The sequence below is a fragment of the Protopterus annectens genome, chromosome 2.part1 (genome assembly GCF_019279795.1).
Source record: "Protopterus annectens isolate FY-2018-M chromosome 2.part1, PAN1.0, whole genome shotgun sequence".
In the NCBI taxonomy this organism is placed as follows: Eukaryota; Metazoa; Chordata; order Ceratodontiformes; family Protopteridae; genus Protopterus; species Protopterus annectens.
The window spans coordinates 1,685,313,056-1,685,332,396 of NC_056729.1; the positions used below are offsets into that span (position 1 = coordinate 1,685,313,056).

The 19,341-nt window shown below is 43.5% G+C and overlaps 1 protein-coding gene across 1 annotated transcript in view; it reads left to right on the forward strand.

Annotated features, from left to right (window-relative positions):
- The window catches only part of TMEM201 (transmembrane protein 201), a 1,168,219-nt gene that overhangs the window by 585,992 nt on the left and 562,886 nt on the right, over positions 1–19,341 (forward strand). The window contains exon 7 of the mRNA XM_044063116.1: positions 11,317–11,540. Within this exon, the coding sequence (XP_043919051.1) occupies positions 11,317–11,540 (224 nt within the window). The remainder of the gene's footprint in view (positions 1–11,316; positions 11,541–19,341) is intronic.

The window sequence follows — 19,341 nt, forward strand, 5'->3', positions numbered from 1 at the left end:
CAGCATTTCTAAGGGGGGTGGCAACTAAGGATATTTTGGAGGCAGCTACTTGGAGTTCAGTGCATACTTTCTCCAAGCATTACCACCTTCCTCTCTATTCTAAGTCCAGGGCTAGTTTTGCCACTGCTGTGTTGCAGGGCATTTTGGCAGCTCCTGCTTCATTATAGTTTAGCCATCCTCCCTTACCTCTGCTTTGGGATTCTACCCAAGTGTTAGGACTGCAGCAATGTGAGATGAAGAACATAGTACAGTTTTGTACCTACCATAAATGTAGATGTTCAAGATCCACACTGCTGCAGTCCAATTCCCTCCCTCCTTCCCTCTGTGTTTAGGGGTGGTTGTGTGGGTGAGGTTCTATTTTTTGTACATTTGTATATATTGTACATATTTTAGGCACAGGAGTGTTTTGGTGTTTTTTGGTTTTGGCCTTATCTTTTTAGGGTCTTCTGACATCTGGGGCAAGAAAAGACTGAGGATATGACGTCGGTCATGCGCATTTGTACCCTGACGTCCTGATGTCAGACAAATGCGCCTTGACCGACGTCTGCCTTATACTTTGGTATTCGGGCCGACTGGGACAGCGGACTACCCAAGTGTTAGGACTGCAGCAATGTGGATCTTCGAACATCTACATTTATGGTAGGTACAAAACTGTACTTTTGGTTTTGAAAAGTTTTTTACGGTGGTTTCTTTGACCTGGGGTGTGGGCAGAATGTGGATATCCAGAGTGATTGCTTTATGGTCCGATCTAACCAATGTGGGGTTGATCTCCGGTGTGGAACACCAGTCGCACATGTTGGTGATGACCAGGTCCAATATGTTGTCACCTCTGGTGGAGGTGTTGACGATTTGATCCAGGGTGTTTGAGTTTATAAATTCTAGGAAATGTTGGGCAAGGGAGTTAGTACTTGAGTAGTTCTCCCAGTTAATGTTTGGGTAATTGAAATCACCCAATATCAGGGTAATTGGTAGGACCTTTATATTTCCCAGTGTTTCCAGAAATGTGGAATGGGGGTCCTGGGACATAGTGGGTGATCTGTAGCAAGCTACAATTTGAATTGCAGTTTTGGCCGTTGTTAGTTGTACGTGAATGATCTCTGAAGCATCGTGCTGTGCCACTAACCTGGAGGTGTGGGTATCCTTGATGAACATGGGATACGCCCCTGCCTTTTGTATTTCAGTTGGAGTTTTGTGGACGAAATGTATGGTATGAGTTGTAGCCTGGTAGTGCTGGGATGCTCTCAGGAGGCTTAAACCAGGTTTCTGTTACTGCACATATTTCGATTTCCTCCGTACTGAGGAGTGCCTCGAGTGGGTGCATTTTCAGGTTTAGACTTCTGGCCTTGAGTAGCATTGCCCTCAGATTTTTGTTACTTGTGCTATTTACGGTGGTGGGTTTGTCTTTTGAGCCTTGCCTAAAAACGGCACTAGGGGGGGTGGCAAGAGCCTTGGCCAGTATTCAAAAGCCTAAGGGTGACAGGTGCAAGCCGTCTCTAGTGAAGTAGTGTGGCTTATCAGGCATGTCATCCCAGGCTAAGAGATACTGGATCCCCTTTGAATGACACCAGAAGCTTAGCCAATTGTTGAAATTGAGAATTTTTTCTTTATACCGTGGTATCATTCTTGGTGAGGGCAGGATGCTACTCAGGGTCAGGGTCATACCGGCCTGGGCTACGTGATCAGAGAGCTCTTCCATGTCTCTCTTCATGTAGTCCAGGAAGGTATGGCTCAGGTCATTCACACCAACATGGACAATGACAGAGTCGTATTTGTACTTGTTCTGGAGTGACCAGAGTGTTTGTGTTACGTGGCAGATCCTGGCACCCTACAGGCAGCTAACAGTGACCTTCTTGCAGCCTAGTGAGTGGGATGTCAGTGTGCCTGACTATAGAGTCACCTATTACTAGTGTGTTGGGTATGTTATTTTGCCTTAAGGGCTGTGATTGCGTGGTACACTGGTTTTGTGAAGTATGTGTTTCATGGTTTGTGTTGGGGGGGTGGAGGTTGCTTGGATGTCTGCTTTGGAGGTCTCTGTTGCTTATGCAGATTTTTATTTAGAGCCTCCGAGTATGTTTTCCTGTATTTGTGTGTTTTTTGCCGGTGCTGGTTTCATAGGTCTATGTGAGACTGGTGGTGTGATGCAAGTAATTCCCTTATCCTCTTGACTGTCTGGTCCAGTCTTGGGTTGAGAGCGCTTAGCCTCCAGTTTGGCTGTATAATTGCATCTCTCGCATGTATTAGTCTTTGGTGGTAGGAGGAGAGGGTTGTCTGTGTACATGAGGCAGTTGTAACATTGCCTCAAAAGGCCCAGATTCACCAGTTGGACCAGAGAGTACACCTGAAACTGTCCCTTGGACATGCCTGGATAGGTACAGTGAACTGCTTTACTGATTGGCTGGTAAGGTCGAATAGAGAGCCTTGTCCTTCTCTACAGTATAGGTGGTCTAGTGCTAAGGTTTATTAGTGCTTGCTATGAGTTTTGAGCAAGTGCCGGGCTTAGAAGTGAATGGTTTGAGTGCTCGAGTTGAAAGTTTGTTTAGTTCCAAGGGAAAAATTGAAGAGTAGATTTTGTGGAGCCTGGAATACTTATACCCTAGCTAATCGTCACTGCCCAGTGCGCAAAACCACACTAATGTGGGTTTTATAGCAGGGAAATGAAAGAGAGAGAAATTAGCCCAAAATGGCCAATAAACTACTAATTTCTGGGCTGAAACCACTCTTCCAGGGACAGAGATAGGCTGCTCACAGCTCCCCTCTCTCATAGGTGAACAGAGAAACTTCCTTCTATCCAAGTAAGGTATGGGCAAACGCAGAAACTTGTAACAGCCCTGAATTCAGCACTAACCTGAAAACTGGACTATACTAGCTTAGAAAGGCGGGAAAACAGTATAATTTTTTTGTTTGTTTTTTTTTTTCCAGAAAATAAAGTAGATACAATCAAAAAAACACTTTAAATGCACAGAAATGGCTATCACACTTGAGTGTGTAACCTACAACAGTTAAACAGGTAATGTAAACACAAAGACGACTTTGTTAAAGTGCAGGCAGTAAAATAAGTACAATATTGTTGCCTCACAACAAGAGGTTCCCCCGTTCGATTCTCGGCTGGAGTGTCTTCTGTGTGGAGTCTGCATGTCCTCCCTGCGGTCGAGTGGCATTCAAAAGACGTGTAGAATGGTCGTGCCTTTGTTGAAGGTTGGGCGTCGAGCTGGCACCTCGGCACCCGTAAAAAATCTACTGCCAATTATTAGCGGACTGGAGTTCCATTGTGGCGACCCCTAACCAGGAAAAGCCGAAAGAAGAACATGTAGCTGAAAGAAGCTTTTTAAATCACGGAAACCCTAGAAAATGGGCGTTTTAGGCGGAATTAGCTAAAGGCAGCAAAAAAATGCAGAAAAATTATACTTAATCACTCCAAAGTCTCTCTCTTGTCTCTCTGCTGCTGTAGAACTCTGCAGGGTACCAGGCAGGAGCTTTCTGAGCTGTATACAAGCGCAAAAACCTTGCAAATGTGGGTTTTATAGCAGGAAAATGAAAGAGTTTAGGGTGAAGAGCTGTGGCGATGCTGCTCCATGTGTAGTTGTTACCTGCAAAGAAACGGGACTTGAGAGGGTTCTACTGACAGACATCTAGGGAAAATTTACGATGTCCTTCAAGGATGCATCTGCAGTCCTTACAAATGGGTTGTCCTGTCCACAGTCAGCCCTTCGGTCGGCCGGATTCCAAAGTCTGGGTCTGGCCTCGGCTGATGTCGCACTTCACCCGACGTCATAGCTGCAGTTCTTCTGGTATAAAGGTATCAGCCGACGCCATTTTCCTCAGTCTTTCTTGCCGCGTGGCGCCCGAAGCAGAAGCTGTTCGCAAGTGCCGGTCGGTCAGAACCAGAGATTACTACTACCGAAGACTTCTAAAAAGCTAAGTACCCCGTTGGGGACTCTTTCTTGCCTCAGCCAATGTCAGAAAAAGTGAATAACTGTTTAACTTGTGGGAAACAAATACCTCATAAAGATTTCCACTCTTACTGCCTACCTTGTTTAGGCCCAGACCACGACGTAGCAGCTTGTCTAGCCTGTGCTTCCTTCAACCGACGGACGCTTAGACATCGGGCGGAATTTGCTGAGGAGTTTTTCGGCTCCGCTTTTGCTTACAATATGCCATCGGAAACTCCGACTTCGCAATTAACTAAAAAGCGCAAGGAAAAGGACCGACACTCGCGGTCCGCAGTTTCGGCCGAAACCGCGGTTAAGTCAACCGCGAGTGTCTCGGTTTCGGCTGAAACCGAGTCCACGGTTCTTCCTTCGGCCGGCTTGCCTCCTACCGAGGCCTCATCCAGCATGGCTGAATCTGCTACTGAAATCCCACCTGCTCTTGCAGGTTCACAGGATTTATCTGATACTATACCTTTAGATATATCTACTCCTGCACGTGGAGCTGCTAGGCCCCCTGCATCCATGTCGATTAAGGCTTTTGCCAGGGCTAAAGCAGCAAAATCTACCAAAACTGTGCCTGCTAAGACCCCCTCTCACAGGCCTAGCTCTAGTTCTCAAATGCTTAGTTTAGCAGAGGATCTCATTTCTTTGATCCAGGGATCCCAACCTCACCCTGACAGGGCCTCTCACCCACCTCCAGAGAAGAGGCCTAGAGCAGAGCCCCCTGAGCCAGGATTTTTCAGACTCTAGGAAAAGGCTTAGGACCTTTTTGCATTTGCCACAGCATAGGCCTTTAGCCATTCCTCCAGTACTTACTGTTGTGGATGATGCATTTAATGATGCTTGTACTGCTCCTGATTCTCTACCTCCGGCCCCTGCTAAGCCCGACAGGTACTACAGGGTTCCGGACACACATTATCATTTGTATAAGGCTCCTTTTGCAGATCCTGAAACTATCTCCCAGGGTCCCAAGGTTGTAGCAGCTACCTCTGCCAAAAAACCCCTCCCCTCTGAAAGGGAATCTAGGGCCTTAGAGAGATGGGGTAAAAAAGTTTATACTTCTGCTACTCTTTCGGCTAGGGCCTTAAACTGTCAATTCCACATGATTCAGTATCAGGAATTTATGTTAGCTCAGTTAACTAAAAAACTGTCCTCGTCTGAACCATTAGACAAAAAATCTGTTCAGGAAATGGTGCATAACATTCAGCAGGTCAGTAATCATTCCTTAAAATGCGGCTATGATGCACTGGAGGCTTCCTTTAGATCAGCTATGACTGGTACAGTGATCAGAAGGCATGCATGGTTAAAAGAGCAGTCCTTACCAGACCATGTTAAGTCAAAGCTCCTAGATGCTCCCATGGATAAGCTCAATTTGTTTGGCTCCCCTGCACAGCAGGTGCTGAAGAAGGTGGAAGAGAAAGCAAAATCTGTGCAGACAGTCAAGGATTTCTTACAGGTCCAGCCTCCAAGGTTTAGTAGGAACTGGCTTTCCAAAAACTGGTCCTTTCCAGACACCTCCAGAGCTCAGAGAGGCAGGAATAGGCGCCCAAGAGGCAGGGGTCAATCCAGAGGTGCCTACAGGGGACGTCAGTGGCAGCCTAACAACCAGCGAAGTACTGCCACGGATCCAGCCACCACCACCACTTCCACAGGACAATCACAGTGACTTGGCTCTGAGACCGCCTACCAGGGAACAACTAGAAGCACCCTTAGGCGGAAAGCTAGCCTTATTTTCAGTAAACTGGCATCACATCACAGGAGACAAATGGATTTTACAGACAATAGACCAAGGTTACAGGTTTCACTTCCATACTCTACCAAGGCAGAGAGGAATGCCAAACCTACCTCCAAATCAGAAGACAAAAGCTCTAGAACAAATACACCACTTACTAAGGATGAGAGCTATAGAAAGGGTACCATCTATGGAACAAGGGCAAGGATTTTACTCCAGACTTTTCCTGGTGCCAAGAAAAGAAAACCAATGGAGACCTATTCTCGACCTGTCCGCTCTAAACACATACCTCATTGTTCCAAAATTCAAAATGCTGACCCTACAGCAGCTTCTTCCCATGCTGGGCAAGGAGTCTTGGCTGGTAACTCTAGATCTCAAGGAGGCATACCTGCACGTCCCCATACGACCAAATTGCAGAAGATACCTCAGATTTCTTGCAGGATCAGAGCATTATCAATTCTCAGCATTGCCCTTTGGCTTATCTACTGCGCCCAGAGTATTCACGAAATGCCTGGCATCAGTAATTGCTCATTGCAGGCTTCAGGGAATTCAAATTTACCCTTACCTGGACGACTGCCTGTTACAAGCGGACAACAAAAACAAATTAGCAAAAGATTTGAAAAAGGTCATTCATCTACTGCAAGCCCTGGGATACACAGTCAATATAAAAAAGTCAAGGCTGATACCATCCCAGAGGATAACTTTCTTGGGTGCAGAACTGGACACATCAAATCAAATGGCATCCCTCACAACAGAAAAACAGAAGCACCTTCCTCTCTATTTCATGGCATTAACAACGCAGAACCAGCTAACAGCAAGGAAAGTCCTGCAAGCCCTGGGTTACATGGCATCCTGCATAATATTGATTCCACATGCCAGACTACATATGAGAAAGTTACAGTGGTACCTAAGGAATTTATGGTCTCAGCACAAGCACAGCCTAGAAACCCAAATTCCAATAATCCCATGCCTGAAGCAAGAATTCCAATGGTGGGCTCAGGCCTGTCAATCGAACAAAGGGCTGCCCTTCCACAGCACTCAACCAAGCCAGACTATCACAACGGATGCCTCAGACCTCGGTTGGGGGGCACACATGCTGGACAGGTGCATACAAGGCTTATGGACTCAAGACCAGCTGAACCTACACATAAATCAAAAGGAGATGCTGGCAGTAAAACTGGCAATTCAGACATTCAGACCATTTCTTCGACAGGGTCAATTGCTGATAAGGACAGACAACACCACAGTTATGTGGTACATCAACAAACAGGGAGGCACACATTCATACCCTCTATGCCGGATGGCAATGGACCTCTGGAATGTGGCCCTGAGCTTCAACATTCAGTTACAAGCAATATTTGTACCAGGAAAAGAAAATATTCTAGCAGACATCCTAAGCAGAACTACCACGGATGCCCACGGATGGATGCTGCATCCAGACATCTTCAAATCCATTACAAGGAAATGGGGACTACCAGAAATAGACTTATTCGCATCCCCACACAACCACCAATTGAAAAAATTCTGCACGAGGGCATACCACCCACTTGCTTGGAAGGTGGACTCCCTATCCTTCAGTTGGAAAAACCTGACAGCATATGCATTCCCACCTCTTCCTTTGATGCACAAGGTGCTATTGAAGATCAAAGAAGACCGTCCAAGGATCATCCTGATAGCTCCAGACTGGCCGAGGCAGCATTGGTACCCATTACTGAGGAGCATGTCTCGGGAACAAATATGGCCTCTACCCCTAGTTCCCTTACTGTTAACACAGAACAACTTCAAAACCCTGCATCCAAACCTAAAAACGCTGCAGCTGGCTGCCTGGAACATTGCATAAGACCAAATAACCCAGATTTATCTCAAAGGGTTAAAGACATTATCTTGGAGGCTCGCAGACCCTCCACAAGGAAAACTTATTCAGCAAAATGGAAAAGATTTCTCATTTGGAGTGCAGCGAAAGGGGAAAATGTATCATTAGCAAACATAGCTAACATCCTGGGTTACTTGGCAGAGCTTTTCCACAATGGCCTGTCCTACTCTTCCATTAAGATTCATGCATCAGCTATTTCAGCAGAATATAACATGGACCCTCCAGTCTTCTCACATCCTCTACTAAGGCAGTTTCTGAGAGGAATTAAAAATGTAAAACCACCAAGGAAGCCACCATTGCCTGCATGGGACTTGAACTTTGTGCTAGAAAAGTTGACACTCCCTCCTTTTGAGCCAGCAGCAACAGCAGAATTACAGTACTTATCATGGAAAACTGCTTTCCTGCTTGCAATCACTTCAGCAAGAAGGGTTTCGGAATTACAGGCATTAGTGGCAGTACAGCCCTTCCTTATCTTCCATCAAGATAGAGTGTCCATGAGAACTAATCCTACTTTTATGCCAAAGGTGGTCTCCAGGGTATCTTTAAACCAAGCTATCCACCTGCCTACATTCTTCCCCAACCCACAGAACAGGGGAGAAAGATTATTAAATACCTTGGATGTACATAGGCAATTGCGCTACTACCTGGACAGAACCAAGAGCAATAGAAAAACTGACCAGCTACTGGTAGCATATGCAACAGGAATGGAAGGAAAAGCAATTTCAAAACAGACAATCTCTAAGTGGATAGGAAATTGCATTAGATTTTGTTACTCTTACCATGGAAAGACAACTCCAGAAAACATCAGGCCTCACCCCACAAGGGCTACAGCCACTACTACAGCTTTTTTACGAGGAGTGGCTACCAAAGGCATTTTAGAGGCTGCTACTTGGAGCTCCGTGCATACATTTGCCAAGCATTATAATCTACCCTTATACTCCAGATCCCGAGCAGGTTTTGCCACTGCTGTTTTGCAAGGGATCCTAACTACACCATAATCTTATTATTACCTCCTCCCCCAGTTTGGCTATGGTATTCTACCCATTTGTAAGGACTGCAGATGCATCCTTGAAGGACATAGTACAGTTTTGTACCTACCATAAATGTAGATGTCCGAGAGGTATGCATCTGCAGTCAGGATTACCCGCCCTCCTTCCCCTCTGTGGTACTCCTAGGGTATTTGCCCATCTTCTAGCTAGCTGGGGGAATCTATTATGGTGTATTTGTTTTGTATATACATGTTTATTTTTATTTTGCTCTCTGTTATTTGGAAACTTTTACATTTATCCAAATTTAGCCTTCCTAGAGGGCACCTGGCATCTGGGGCAAGAAACACTGACGAAAATGGCATCGGCTGATACCTTTATACCCGAAGAACTGCAGCTATGACGTCGGGTGAAGTGCGACATCAGCCGAGGCCAGACCCAGACTTTGAAATCCGGCCGACCGAAGGGCTGCCTGTGGACAGGACAACCCATTTGTAAGGACTGCAGATGCATACCTCTCGGACATCTACATTTATGGTAGGTACAAAACTGTACTTTTGCAGGTGTCTGCATCTATACAGGGTAGAGCTAACCCCCATTGTGTGATGCACAGCTACGGGCAAACATGAGACTTAAAAACAGGTAAAATTCAACAGTTTTAAGACAAACTACCAATAGGAAAGCACCAAACTGAGCCTTTCTCCAGCAATCCCAACTCAGTTGGAACCTGAGCTACTCACTTCTGCCACAAGGTTGCAGGGAGGCCCTCTTAATGTAATGTGCTAGTTTAGAGCACACTGATTCCAAACAGCCTAGATTCATCAAGTCTGAATCTAGCATATGGTATGTAAGGCAGCAGTACAGAATTTCAAAGTGCAGAAAAAAATGCAGACACAATCAGCAAAAATGAAGCAGCAATTCAAATAAATAGTTAAATTACAATACCGACTTTAAATATACTCATTTTTCAGTTGTTTGCAGTGGATGCCGTGGATTTCAGTTCAGATGCACTCTAGATCTCTGGAGAAGTCACCAAACTCTGAGCAGCTCTGGTTAACTGACAACAAACCCTCTCAAACATGAGATTTAAATACAGGTGAAATTCAACAGTTTTAAGACAAACTACCAATGGGAAAGCCCCGAAATGAGCCTTTCTCCAGTAATCCCCAGCTCAGATGGAACCTGAGATGCACAATTCTGACACAAGGGTACAGGGAGGCATGCTTAATGTAAGATTGCTGTTTTAGAGCATAGTGATACCAAACAGCCTAGATTTAGCAAGTCTGAATCTAGCCTATGTTATATAATGCAGCAGTACAGAATTTCAAAGTGCATAAAATGCAGACATGTATCGTAAAAAATGAAGCAGCAATTCAAATAAATACAGTTAGCAACATGCAGTACAGGATTTAAGTATACATATTTTTCAGTTGTTTGCAGTGGATGCCTTGGATTTCAGTTCAGATGCATTCCAAATCTCTGGCTAAAGTCACCAAACTCTGAGCAGCTCCGGTTAACTGAGGAAATATTTCTACATTGGTCTAGATATGAACTCTCGCTCCAGTGAACTTTCAGAGCACAGTAAGGGTGCGTTCTCTCTCTTAGCCACACGAATAGTGGTGTTTTGGTAGAGATGTAAAAGGAGACTGGTGAGGAACAAAGGATCCAGACACGAACTTCCAGCGATTTAATTCTGTTTAATTACAATTTAGAACTTCTTCAGAAAAACAAACCTAAACAACCTCACTACAATGTTTAAGATACTACAAACAGTAATATTAGTGTTTACATGTTTTTATTACTGTTTATTACTTTTAGCATTTTTATAATAAAAGACAAACACAATATTTATATTTGGTATTAAAGTAGGAGTTTAAGAATATTTTAATGAATGTTCAGGTTATTGATACACCTGTGTTGTTGTAGATTGTGTTAGCTGGTTGTAGTCATGTGGTTTATGTTTGTAGTATTTTAAACAGTGTAGTGAGGTTGTTAATTCTTCTGAAGAAGTTCTAAATTGTAATTAAATAGAACAAAAGTGCTAAAAGTTTGCGTATGGATCCTTTGTTTCTCACCAGTCTCATTTTAGTTTTTCACTTATTTTAGTTGTTTGTTAGTTTTTTGGTAGAGATGTGTTTTGGAGTAAAGAGCAGTAATTTTGTATAGGGTTTTGAAGTGTTTCTGAATTATTTAGCCACATTTCAGTCAATAAGAATTGTTTTGCAAGGTCTTGGAGTTTAGAGAGAGATTTGACAGAAGAGATTAAGATAGAGTCATCAGTTTATTGAATTAAGGTAGCATTTTTTGTAGCATTGTAGAGGTCATTGATGGGTGTCTTAAAGTATGGGGCCTAGTTTACATGCTTGTGGGATACCAATACTTAGTGGCAAGAAGGTGGAGAATTAATTTTTCCATTTCACTGATTCTGCTCTGTTTGAGAGGTAGCCATTGAACCATTCCATTGAAGAGTTGGTCAGCCTTAAGGATGAACATTTCTAGTGGGAGACCGTATCAAAAGCTTGAGTTGTGCATGGTGGACCACATAATTAGTGTTTTCTAATAAGACAATAGCATAACAACAAATGGAGATTCTGTGAAGAATTAGAACAAATGAAGGAGAAGTAGCTGTAGCTGCTGAGCAGAACCGAGGCAGTACTAAGAAGAGAAGTAAGTAAAAACAGGTATGCTGAGAAACTGAAAATTTCCATCTTCAACAGTAGCAGTCAGCTATCTAGAGGAAGCTAAGTATACAGTTTTAAACAGGATATTACTAAAATTGTCTTTTGCTTTTAATAGATATCTTTCTGGAGATTCTTCTAAGGTGCTCTACAACAGTAATGGCAGCATCCGTTATCCATGTTCTGCCACAAGTCCGTCATTGTTTATGTCACTACCTCCCATCATGCCTCAGTTGAAGAAACAGTTCCACAGATCAGCTAGACGTACTTCTCCATCATCACTGCCAGGGCGGCTAAATAGGGCATTATCTCTGGGCACCATCCCAACTCTATCAAGAACAGGTGTGTTCCATATGCATTTTTTTTGTGTGCATAGTTCTGTTTATTCATTCTTGATGTTAGCTATGTTATTTATTTATGTTTATTTAACATTTGTTGACCAGGAAAGTCCGACTAGGACAGTGCCTATTTTCAGCTGAGGCTCAAGGAGAAACGCTCCAGATGCACATCTTTGTAATGTGGGAGGAAACTGGAGCACCTAGAGGAAACCCATGTGAATGCAGGGAGGACATGCTTACACCACACAGAAGACACCCCAGTTGAGAATCAAACTGGAGAACCTCTTGCTGTGAGGCAGCAATGTGCCGCCCAGTGCTAGTTGGTGCAGCAGTTATGTTAGCATACATGCACTTAAAACGCTATCCTAGTATGTCAGGCAGTATATCCAAAGCTAAATGTTTGTAGTTATTTATTTTAGGCTTAGAAAACAGTATTCTAGACTAGCTAGTCTTTATTATAAATTGTTTTTGTAAATAAAGTTGTAGGCCTTTATTGGGTGTATTAATGTGTAAATATACATATTTGATACTGCATTGTAACAAGATTTGGCTGGTTTATTTGAACCATATCATATAGTGGCAATTCAGTGACATAGACGTGTAAAATTCTGACTATGGCACAGATGATTCGGGATCAAATAACCTGTCAGGTTTGGGGAGGGATGAAGTGAATGGCTAACACTGGTTCCCTTACAGTAGGGAGTGGAAGTTTTGGTCAGCTGATTGACTGCCATACAAGTGGAGACCTGCACATCACAAAAGTCAAAGACCTAGGATGTGGGCTTGGTAATCCCAGAATGTGATTGCAGCCCTTTTTGACATCTTTGAGTGGAAGTGCTCAGTGCAGTAAAGGGTCTAGGAGCCCCATATTAATGCAAATACTACCAGCCACCTTTTTGCTAGGTTGATGGCAAGGACACAGATCACCTTGAAGGCTGCCTGTGAAATATGGCCGCGCTCATCAGCTCCTACACAGCAGTTTGCAATGAATGAGATTGACTGGGATATGGGGGTAATTGCCTGTCTACAATTGCAGTGCTAAAAAGCATGTAAAAAAATAAACATCTTTGCCTTTTCCAAGTGCAAGGATAGTAAAGTAACTGTGATCTTGAAACTGTGGAGCTAAATCCTTTCTTCCTGACATGCAGCTATCTCAGAGTTAGCATAACTTAGCTATAGCACAAGTTGTGTGTGTGTATATGGGGGGGGGGGGGGGGGGGGTTAATGCTTTAAAGGTTTAACAGTGAATTTTGACCATTCATTGTTTTTGTTTGAATCAGAATCAGGACGCACACTAGTCAGTTTCACACCCCGGATAGGGTGCCATATATTTGTGCGTACTACTTTATAGCCTCAAGCCTATTACATGGCTAAAGAGAGTCCATAGGACTTAACTCATGAACCCAGCTAGCATGTATATAAATGCATTTAAATAAAATAAGTTGTAAATATGGAGACTGGACCACACTGTTTTTCCACACAGCAATACTGTGAAACCTTATGCTTGGTACTTTGTTATAACATGGATACTTAGCTTTTCTGATAATTTTCAGATTATATTCTGTATACCAGGCTGACAGAGATCAAGGATGAATAGGAGGACCATTATGCACTTTTCTACAAAAGAATTTTCTTTGAAAAACTCAGTGACTGCGTTCTGTATCTTTACATCAGGAATATCAGCAGCGCTGTGCCGTTATAGCGAATAGTGTTTTTACTTTCATTTGTAGTAAAGGGAAGAAAATCTGAGATCTTCTCCAGTTTCACTTACCTAATAACAGTACACTGTCGATTCATACACCGTTGTTTTAATACCTGTGGGGTATATAACATGCCTGGCCACTGTCGATTCATACACCATTGTTTTAATACCTGTGGGGTATATAACATGCCTGACACATCAACTTCATTGCTAGGTTCCTGACACACTGCACTTATTTATAAAAAAAAACTGTTCTTAGTTTGTTTTGTACCACTGAGGTATGACATAAGTTGAAAAGCATTGTGTAGCCTTTTGTGAACGTGTATTAAAAACATGTAGCAAACTGACTTGTTTGGAAATGTTTTATCACGGAGAAACATTGAACTGTTGCATGCTTTGTATCAGTGGTTTAGAAATGGATATATTTACCCATTGTCTCTGCCAGGTAACACCTTGTCAATCCACAAATGATTAGGATGCATCCATCTGAAGGAAGCTACTGAGTAAAGTGCAGTTTATATTTGACATCTGTGGGCATGGTTTGAAAACTGTTATCTTTCGGAGTGACAGAAAGTGGTTTTGTTTTGAAATTTATGACATTTGTTTAATAAACCTAGAGCTTTCCTGTTGTACTGTGATGTAGTACAAACAGTGTAAGGATTTGGCACAAGGAAAGGCAAAGTCCTTGTGAATTAGATGTATTCATTTCTCTTTGGTGACTATTCCGATACCTTTAAATTGTCTGTAGTTTAAGGGCTAAAATGAGGCAGAAAAAGTCTTGCAAAGTACTGCTCTGTTTCAAGGGAGCATTCCATGCACTTAAATGCTTTGTAATTTGTGTAACAGTGTGAGGACATATAGTGTCATTCATGGCATTACTTGTCAGAAGATACAGATATGCTAAAAGGGGAGCAGTGGTCTCTTTTATATGTGCCTTATTATTGCACCTAGCCCCCTGCCGTGCATCTGTTCCAGCTGCTTCCCAATACAGCTCTTCACATGTACTCCATCACTTTCTGTAGACCATTCCTTTGTAGTCTAGAAGTTTTCTCTTCCTCCTGTTTGTTTTTTTGTTTTCTCATATAGCTTTTGACGATTTAGAATGTCTGTATTACATCTGTTAAATTTTCTTCAGTCCCTTGAATCATTCTTCATACACTTAAAACCCCTAATTTTCCATGTCCTGTAATGACATGATGTTCTTCTGTTTGGTTTTAAATTACTCTCTCTCTCGCCTGTTTGCTGCACTTGATTTAACATTTCCATGGTTATCAGCCATAGCTGAGTTCATTGCTTCCATCCTCCTCATCCAATATGGCTTTAGTCCAGCTAGATATTGATTTCCCCTAATTTTACTGCAGCTTAGCCGGAGGGGAAGGTGTAAAGCTTTGACAAATGGGGTACAACAGTAAATCCTATTCCATGCAATTTGGAGAGGCATGCAGTGGTGTCTGACTCCCACTTGCCTGCTCTGTGTTTGTGTATCTGTATTTCTCTATATACAAAAAAATAGTCTGATGTCCTATGTCATGGATTGAGTAGTTAAATACATCTTTCTTCTTCCTTTGAGCAGTTGAATACGTCTTTCTTGTTCTCTCTCACCTTGCTGTTGCTTTGTGAATCTCACCCCACTCTGAGTGCATCCCTCTTAACACACTCAAGGATCTTCATTTCTTACTAACACTTATTCATTCACAAACTCCTACAGATGTGGTTTATTAGAAGCTTCCCATCTTTGAAGTCAAAGAAACCTAGACTATGTTTATCATGTGAATAGCAAGGACCACCACAGGATCTGTTTTTCTGCTGTCTAACATTACACTATGTTGATAGCTATGTGACGTACTTTCACTTCATCTTTGTGCCCCCCTGGTGTACGAGATAGAAGATTGATATCTTTGTCATTACCCAGTATTCCCCCACCCTTCCTTACATCAACCTTGTTCATCAGGTCTGTATCCCCTTTTGGCCTATTCATTCCCATAAACCCACCTCCAGGAACACCTGGTGAGAGAAGGGCAGTGGTCATTGTTATGGCTGCTGTTTGGTAGGGATTTTTTGAATACTTCTAAGACTTCCAGCCCCACTGTCTAAGTAGTTTGCTTAAGCCTAGCTGAAGTGCTGTGCATTCTTTGGTGTGTCGACCTTTCAGTCTCCGCTCCAGGAACTGCACTACCAGTCCTTCTGTGTGTAGTGCTCTTATGGCTGAATTCTATAACTGATATAAACCTTTTAACTCCCATTCCTGTCTGGCCAGCTCAGGGGTTGTCTAGGGGTATAATCGGGGTCAGAACCTTTGTGCCTTGGTGGTAGCTTCACTGCTTTGTATTTGGCAGCAGTGTGCTGCCCTCAGTGCACTTATTGGCTGTGGGGCTTTTCTTGAAACTCTGGGCAGCAAAAATAAACTTATGATGAAATGGACTTAGAGCAGAGGTCTAAGCTCAGACCTGGACATGCTTCAGAATCTGCCTGTTGCTGCACTGGCCTCTCAATCGTCATGCTTTTTGCGATCTTTCTGCCTGTTGCTGCACTGGCCTCTCAATCGTCATGCTTTTTGCGATCTTTCTGCCTGTTGCTGCACTGGCCTCTCAATGGTCATGCTTTTTGCGATCTTTTGTCCTTGCTTTCTAGCAGAACTCTCTTTCGGCCAGTCAGTTCATTTATTCCCATCAGTAGACGAGAGGTTACTAAGAGGGGTGACTATCCAGGCGGACATCGAGTAGTTTGGACTTTTTCCATTTTTCTTTCTAGCTGTATCTGTGTGCACACTCCTTGCAAAGTGCCAGGGAGTGGCCTTCCATGTGTCGTCTGTGAAGGACATCCTCTCACTTCTGCAAGGGGTGTCTCATCTAAGTGGCCCCACCTCTCTCCCAACAGCTTGAGTGATAATGTCCTTCCATATCACTGTTACAGTATTCATAACCTGTGGGATCTCCTGCCAAGGATAGCCATACATATAGCCAGTTTAGAAAAGCCTTTAATTCTTGCAAGCATCATACATCAGATATATGCTCCCACATGAGCATCTGGCATAGGGTCTATATTACAATGTCGAATGATAAAAAGAGCGAACTCTCTTATCTAACACTAAAGGTCAAAAGCACTGAATGCCGAACACACAGAACAGTGATTTTTTTTTTCCCAGGGAAAAAAATCGCTGGGCAGTTTTTGGGACTTGGCCATTTCCTCCACTGTGGTGCAGTACCGGAGTTGGTATATTTAAGTAGGGGGTGGGGGGGACGCAGTCCCCCATTTTATTTTGTATTTGTTTTTTTTTGTTTTTTTGTTTTTTTTCTATGTGGAGCAGAGATTTTTTTCCCCCTGGGAAAAAAATTGCTATTCCATGTGTTAGACATTTACTGCTTTCGGTTTTTAGTGTTCAAAAAAAGAACGTTCACTCATTTTATTGTTCAACGTCATGATATAGACCCTCTGGCATAAAGGTGATGTACAGAAGCTCCAGACTTGGAACAACTTTGCCGCCAGTCTGAAGGCTGTAGTTGTATGACTGCCTGAATACCCTTCACTGTCTGGTTATACCGAGCCTTTTGCAGCTAAGTACCTTATTGCAGATGTTGTTTGTGTTTCACTGTTGCAGTCATTACAATTGGGTTATCCTGCTGGCAGGCTACCCTCAGTCGGCCTGAATTTCAAGTCTAGGTCCGGCGTCGGTTGCTGTCGCCTCTTCCCTGACGTCAGTGCGCCAGGGGTATAAAAGATGCAGCTGACGCCATTTTCTTCAGTCTTTCTTGCCGCACGGTGCCTGCCATTTTCTTCAGTCTTTCTTGCCGCACGGTGCCCGAAGGAAAAGCAGTTCGCAAGTGCCGGTCGGCTGACTCCTGAGATTTTCGTGTTCGAATTTCAGATCCGAAGTCTTCACTAAAAGCTAAGTACCCCGTTGGGGAAACTTTTTTTCTTACTCCAGACCGATGTCAGAAAAGTTAATTGTATTTCTTGTGGGAAGCAAATACCTCAAAAGGACTTTCATTCTTTCTGTATTCCTTGCCTAGGCCCTGACCACGACGTTGCTAGTTGTCTGTTTTGTGCTAGATTTACTATTAAGCGTCGGTACGATTTTGCATTTCACTATTTTGGCAGAAGATTTAACTATACAATGTCGGATAGCCATCAGACTACCGGAATTCACAAGAAACGCAAGGAAAAGGACAGGCATCCGAGGTCCAAAACCGACGACGAGGCTTCTTCTAAGCCAGTCGCCGGTTCTCAGTGAGGAGCCTTCGCGCAGCCCCTGACGACCACTACTTTAGACTCGCAGGCTGCTACTGACACCCACGTGGAGTCGACCAGGCCGCTGGAAGCTCAAGGTATTGGACCTTTGGAAACTATTCCCTCAGATGGGTCCCGAGCCGCTGAGCAGGCACCGTCTTCTGAGGGTGTTTTCAGACCTACTCAATTATATGTTAAAATGACTTCAGCTGCAAAGGCAAAGACTAAAGCACCTTTTAAAGACAAAGAAACAAGTACAACAGCCTCATGGACAGGCCTCCATGCCTAAAAAACAGATGCTCAAAATGGCTGAAGACCTAATTACTTTGATCAGGGGTTCCCATCCCCCTCCTGATGAGGCCTAGGCAAGAGACAGAATATGAATCTTCAGATCAGGTTTCCATTTCATCTGATTCCTCTTCTGATCTATTTTTTTTGGGGAAACTTTACATACCATGAGGGAGCATTTCCACTGGGAGAGCCAAGATTATTCAGAATCTAACAAAAGGCTCAGAGGCTTCCTTTTACTACCACAACACAGGCCCCTAGCTATTCCACCTATGTTAGACATTGTAGATGTATTTTCAGAGTCCAATCTGACCCCTGACTCCTTACCTCCAGCTCCTGTTAAGCCGGACAGGTACTACAGGGTTCCTGACTCTCATAAATACCTTTTCAAAAACCCTGCTGCTGACCCAGAAACTATCTCTCAAGGTCCCAAAGGGGTCAAGGCTTTCACTGCAAAAAACCCTACTCCCTCTAACAGGGATTCTAGGGCACCGGACAGATGGGGAAAAAAGAATTACACTTCTGCTACCCTGGCTGTAAGGGCTTTAAATTGTTAGTTTCATATGCTCAAATATCAGCAATATTTTGCGTCACTGCTTAAACAAAAAAATGTTGATAAATTCTGAATGTGCAGACAACAAAGAAATGCAGGAATTATTGCATGCAGCTGAACAAGTTGGAAAGCATACTTTGCAATGTGGTTTTGATTCTCTGGAGGCCTCCTGCAGGGCTGCAGTTACGGGTTCTGTCATTAGGAGGCATGCTTGGTTAAAGGTACAAAATCTACCTGATCATGTTAAAGCAAAATTATTAGATGCTCCATTACAGCATGATGCTTTGTTTGGTGTTAAAGAAAATGGAGGACAAAGCTAAATCTATGCAAACAGTCAAGGATTTCTTACAGGTACAGCCACCAAGATTTAGCAGACACTGGCCTACAAAGAACTGGTCCTTTCCCGTGTCAGGCAGGCCACAAAGGGGCAGATACAGATGCCCTAGAGGCAGATCCCAGCCCCAAGGTTCGTACAGGTCTAAACAATGGGGTGTTTCTACCTCCAAAACTGGAGAAGACAAATCACAGCCATCCAGGAAACAGTCCCAATGACTTTCCCCTGCCTGCGCCAAGCACTTATCTTCTGGCAGCACCTTTAGGGGGAAAACTAGCACTTTTTTCTCAAAATTGGCACATAATAACCCAGGACAAATGGTGGGTCTTAAAACATAGTGTCACAAGGCTACAAGTTTCACTTCCATACCCTGCCAAGGGCAAACGGTTGGCCAGACCTGCCAAAACATCAATGGGCAGAGGCACAAAAACAAGTCTCATCCCTCATGGACATAAGGGCCATTCAACAAGTACCAGAGCAAGAGCAGGGACAATGATTTTATTCAAGACTGTTCTTTGTACCCAGAAAGGACAAAGCCTGGAGACCAATACTGGACCTATCTATTCTAAACCCATATCCGGATATTCCAGCATTCAAAATGTTGACTCTACAGCTTCTGCCCATGTTGGGCAAGAAGGCTTGGCTTGTGACTTTAGATCTAAAAGAGGCATACCTGCATGTCCCAATCAGGCAAACATGCA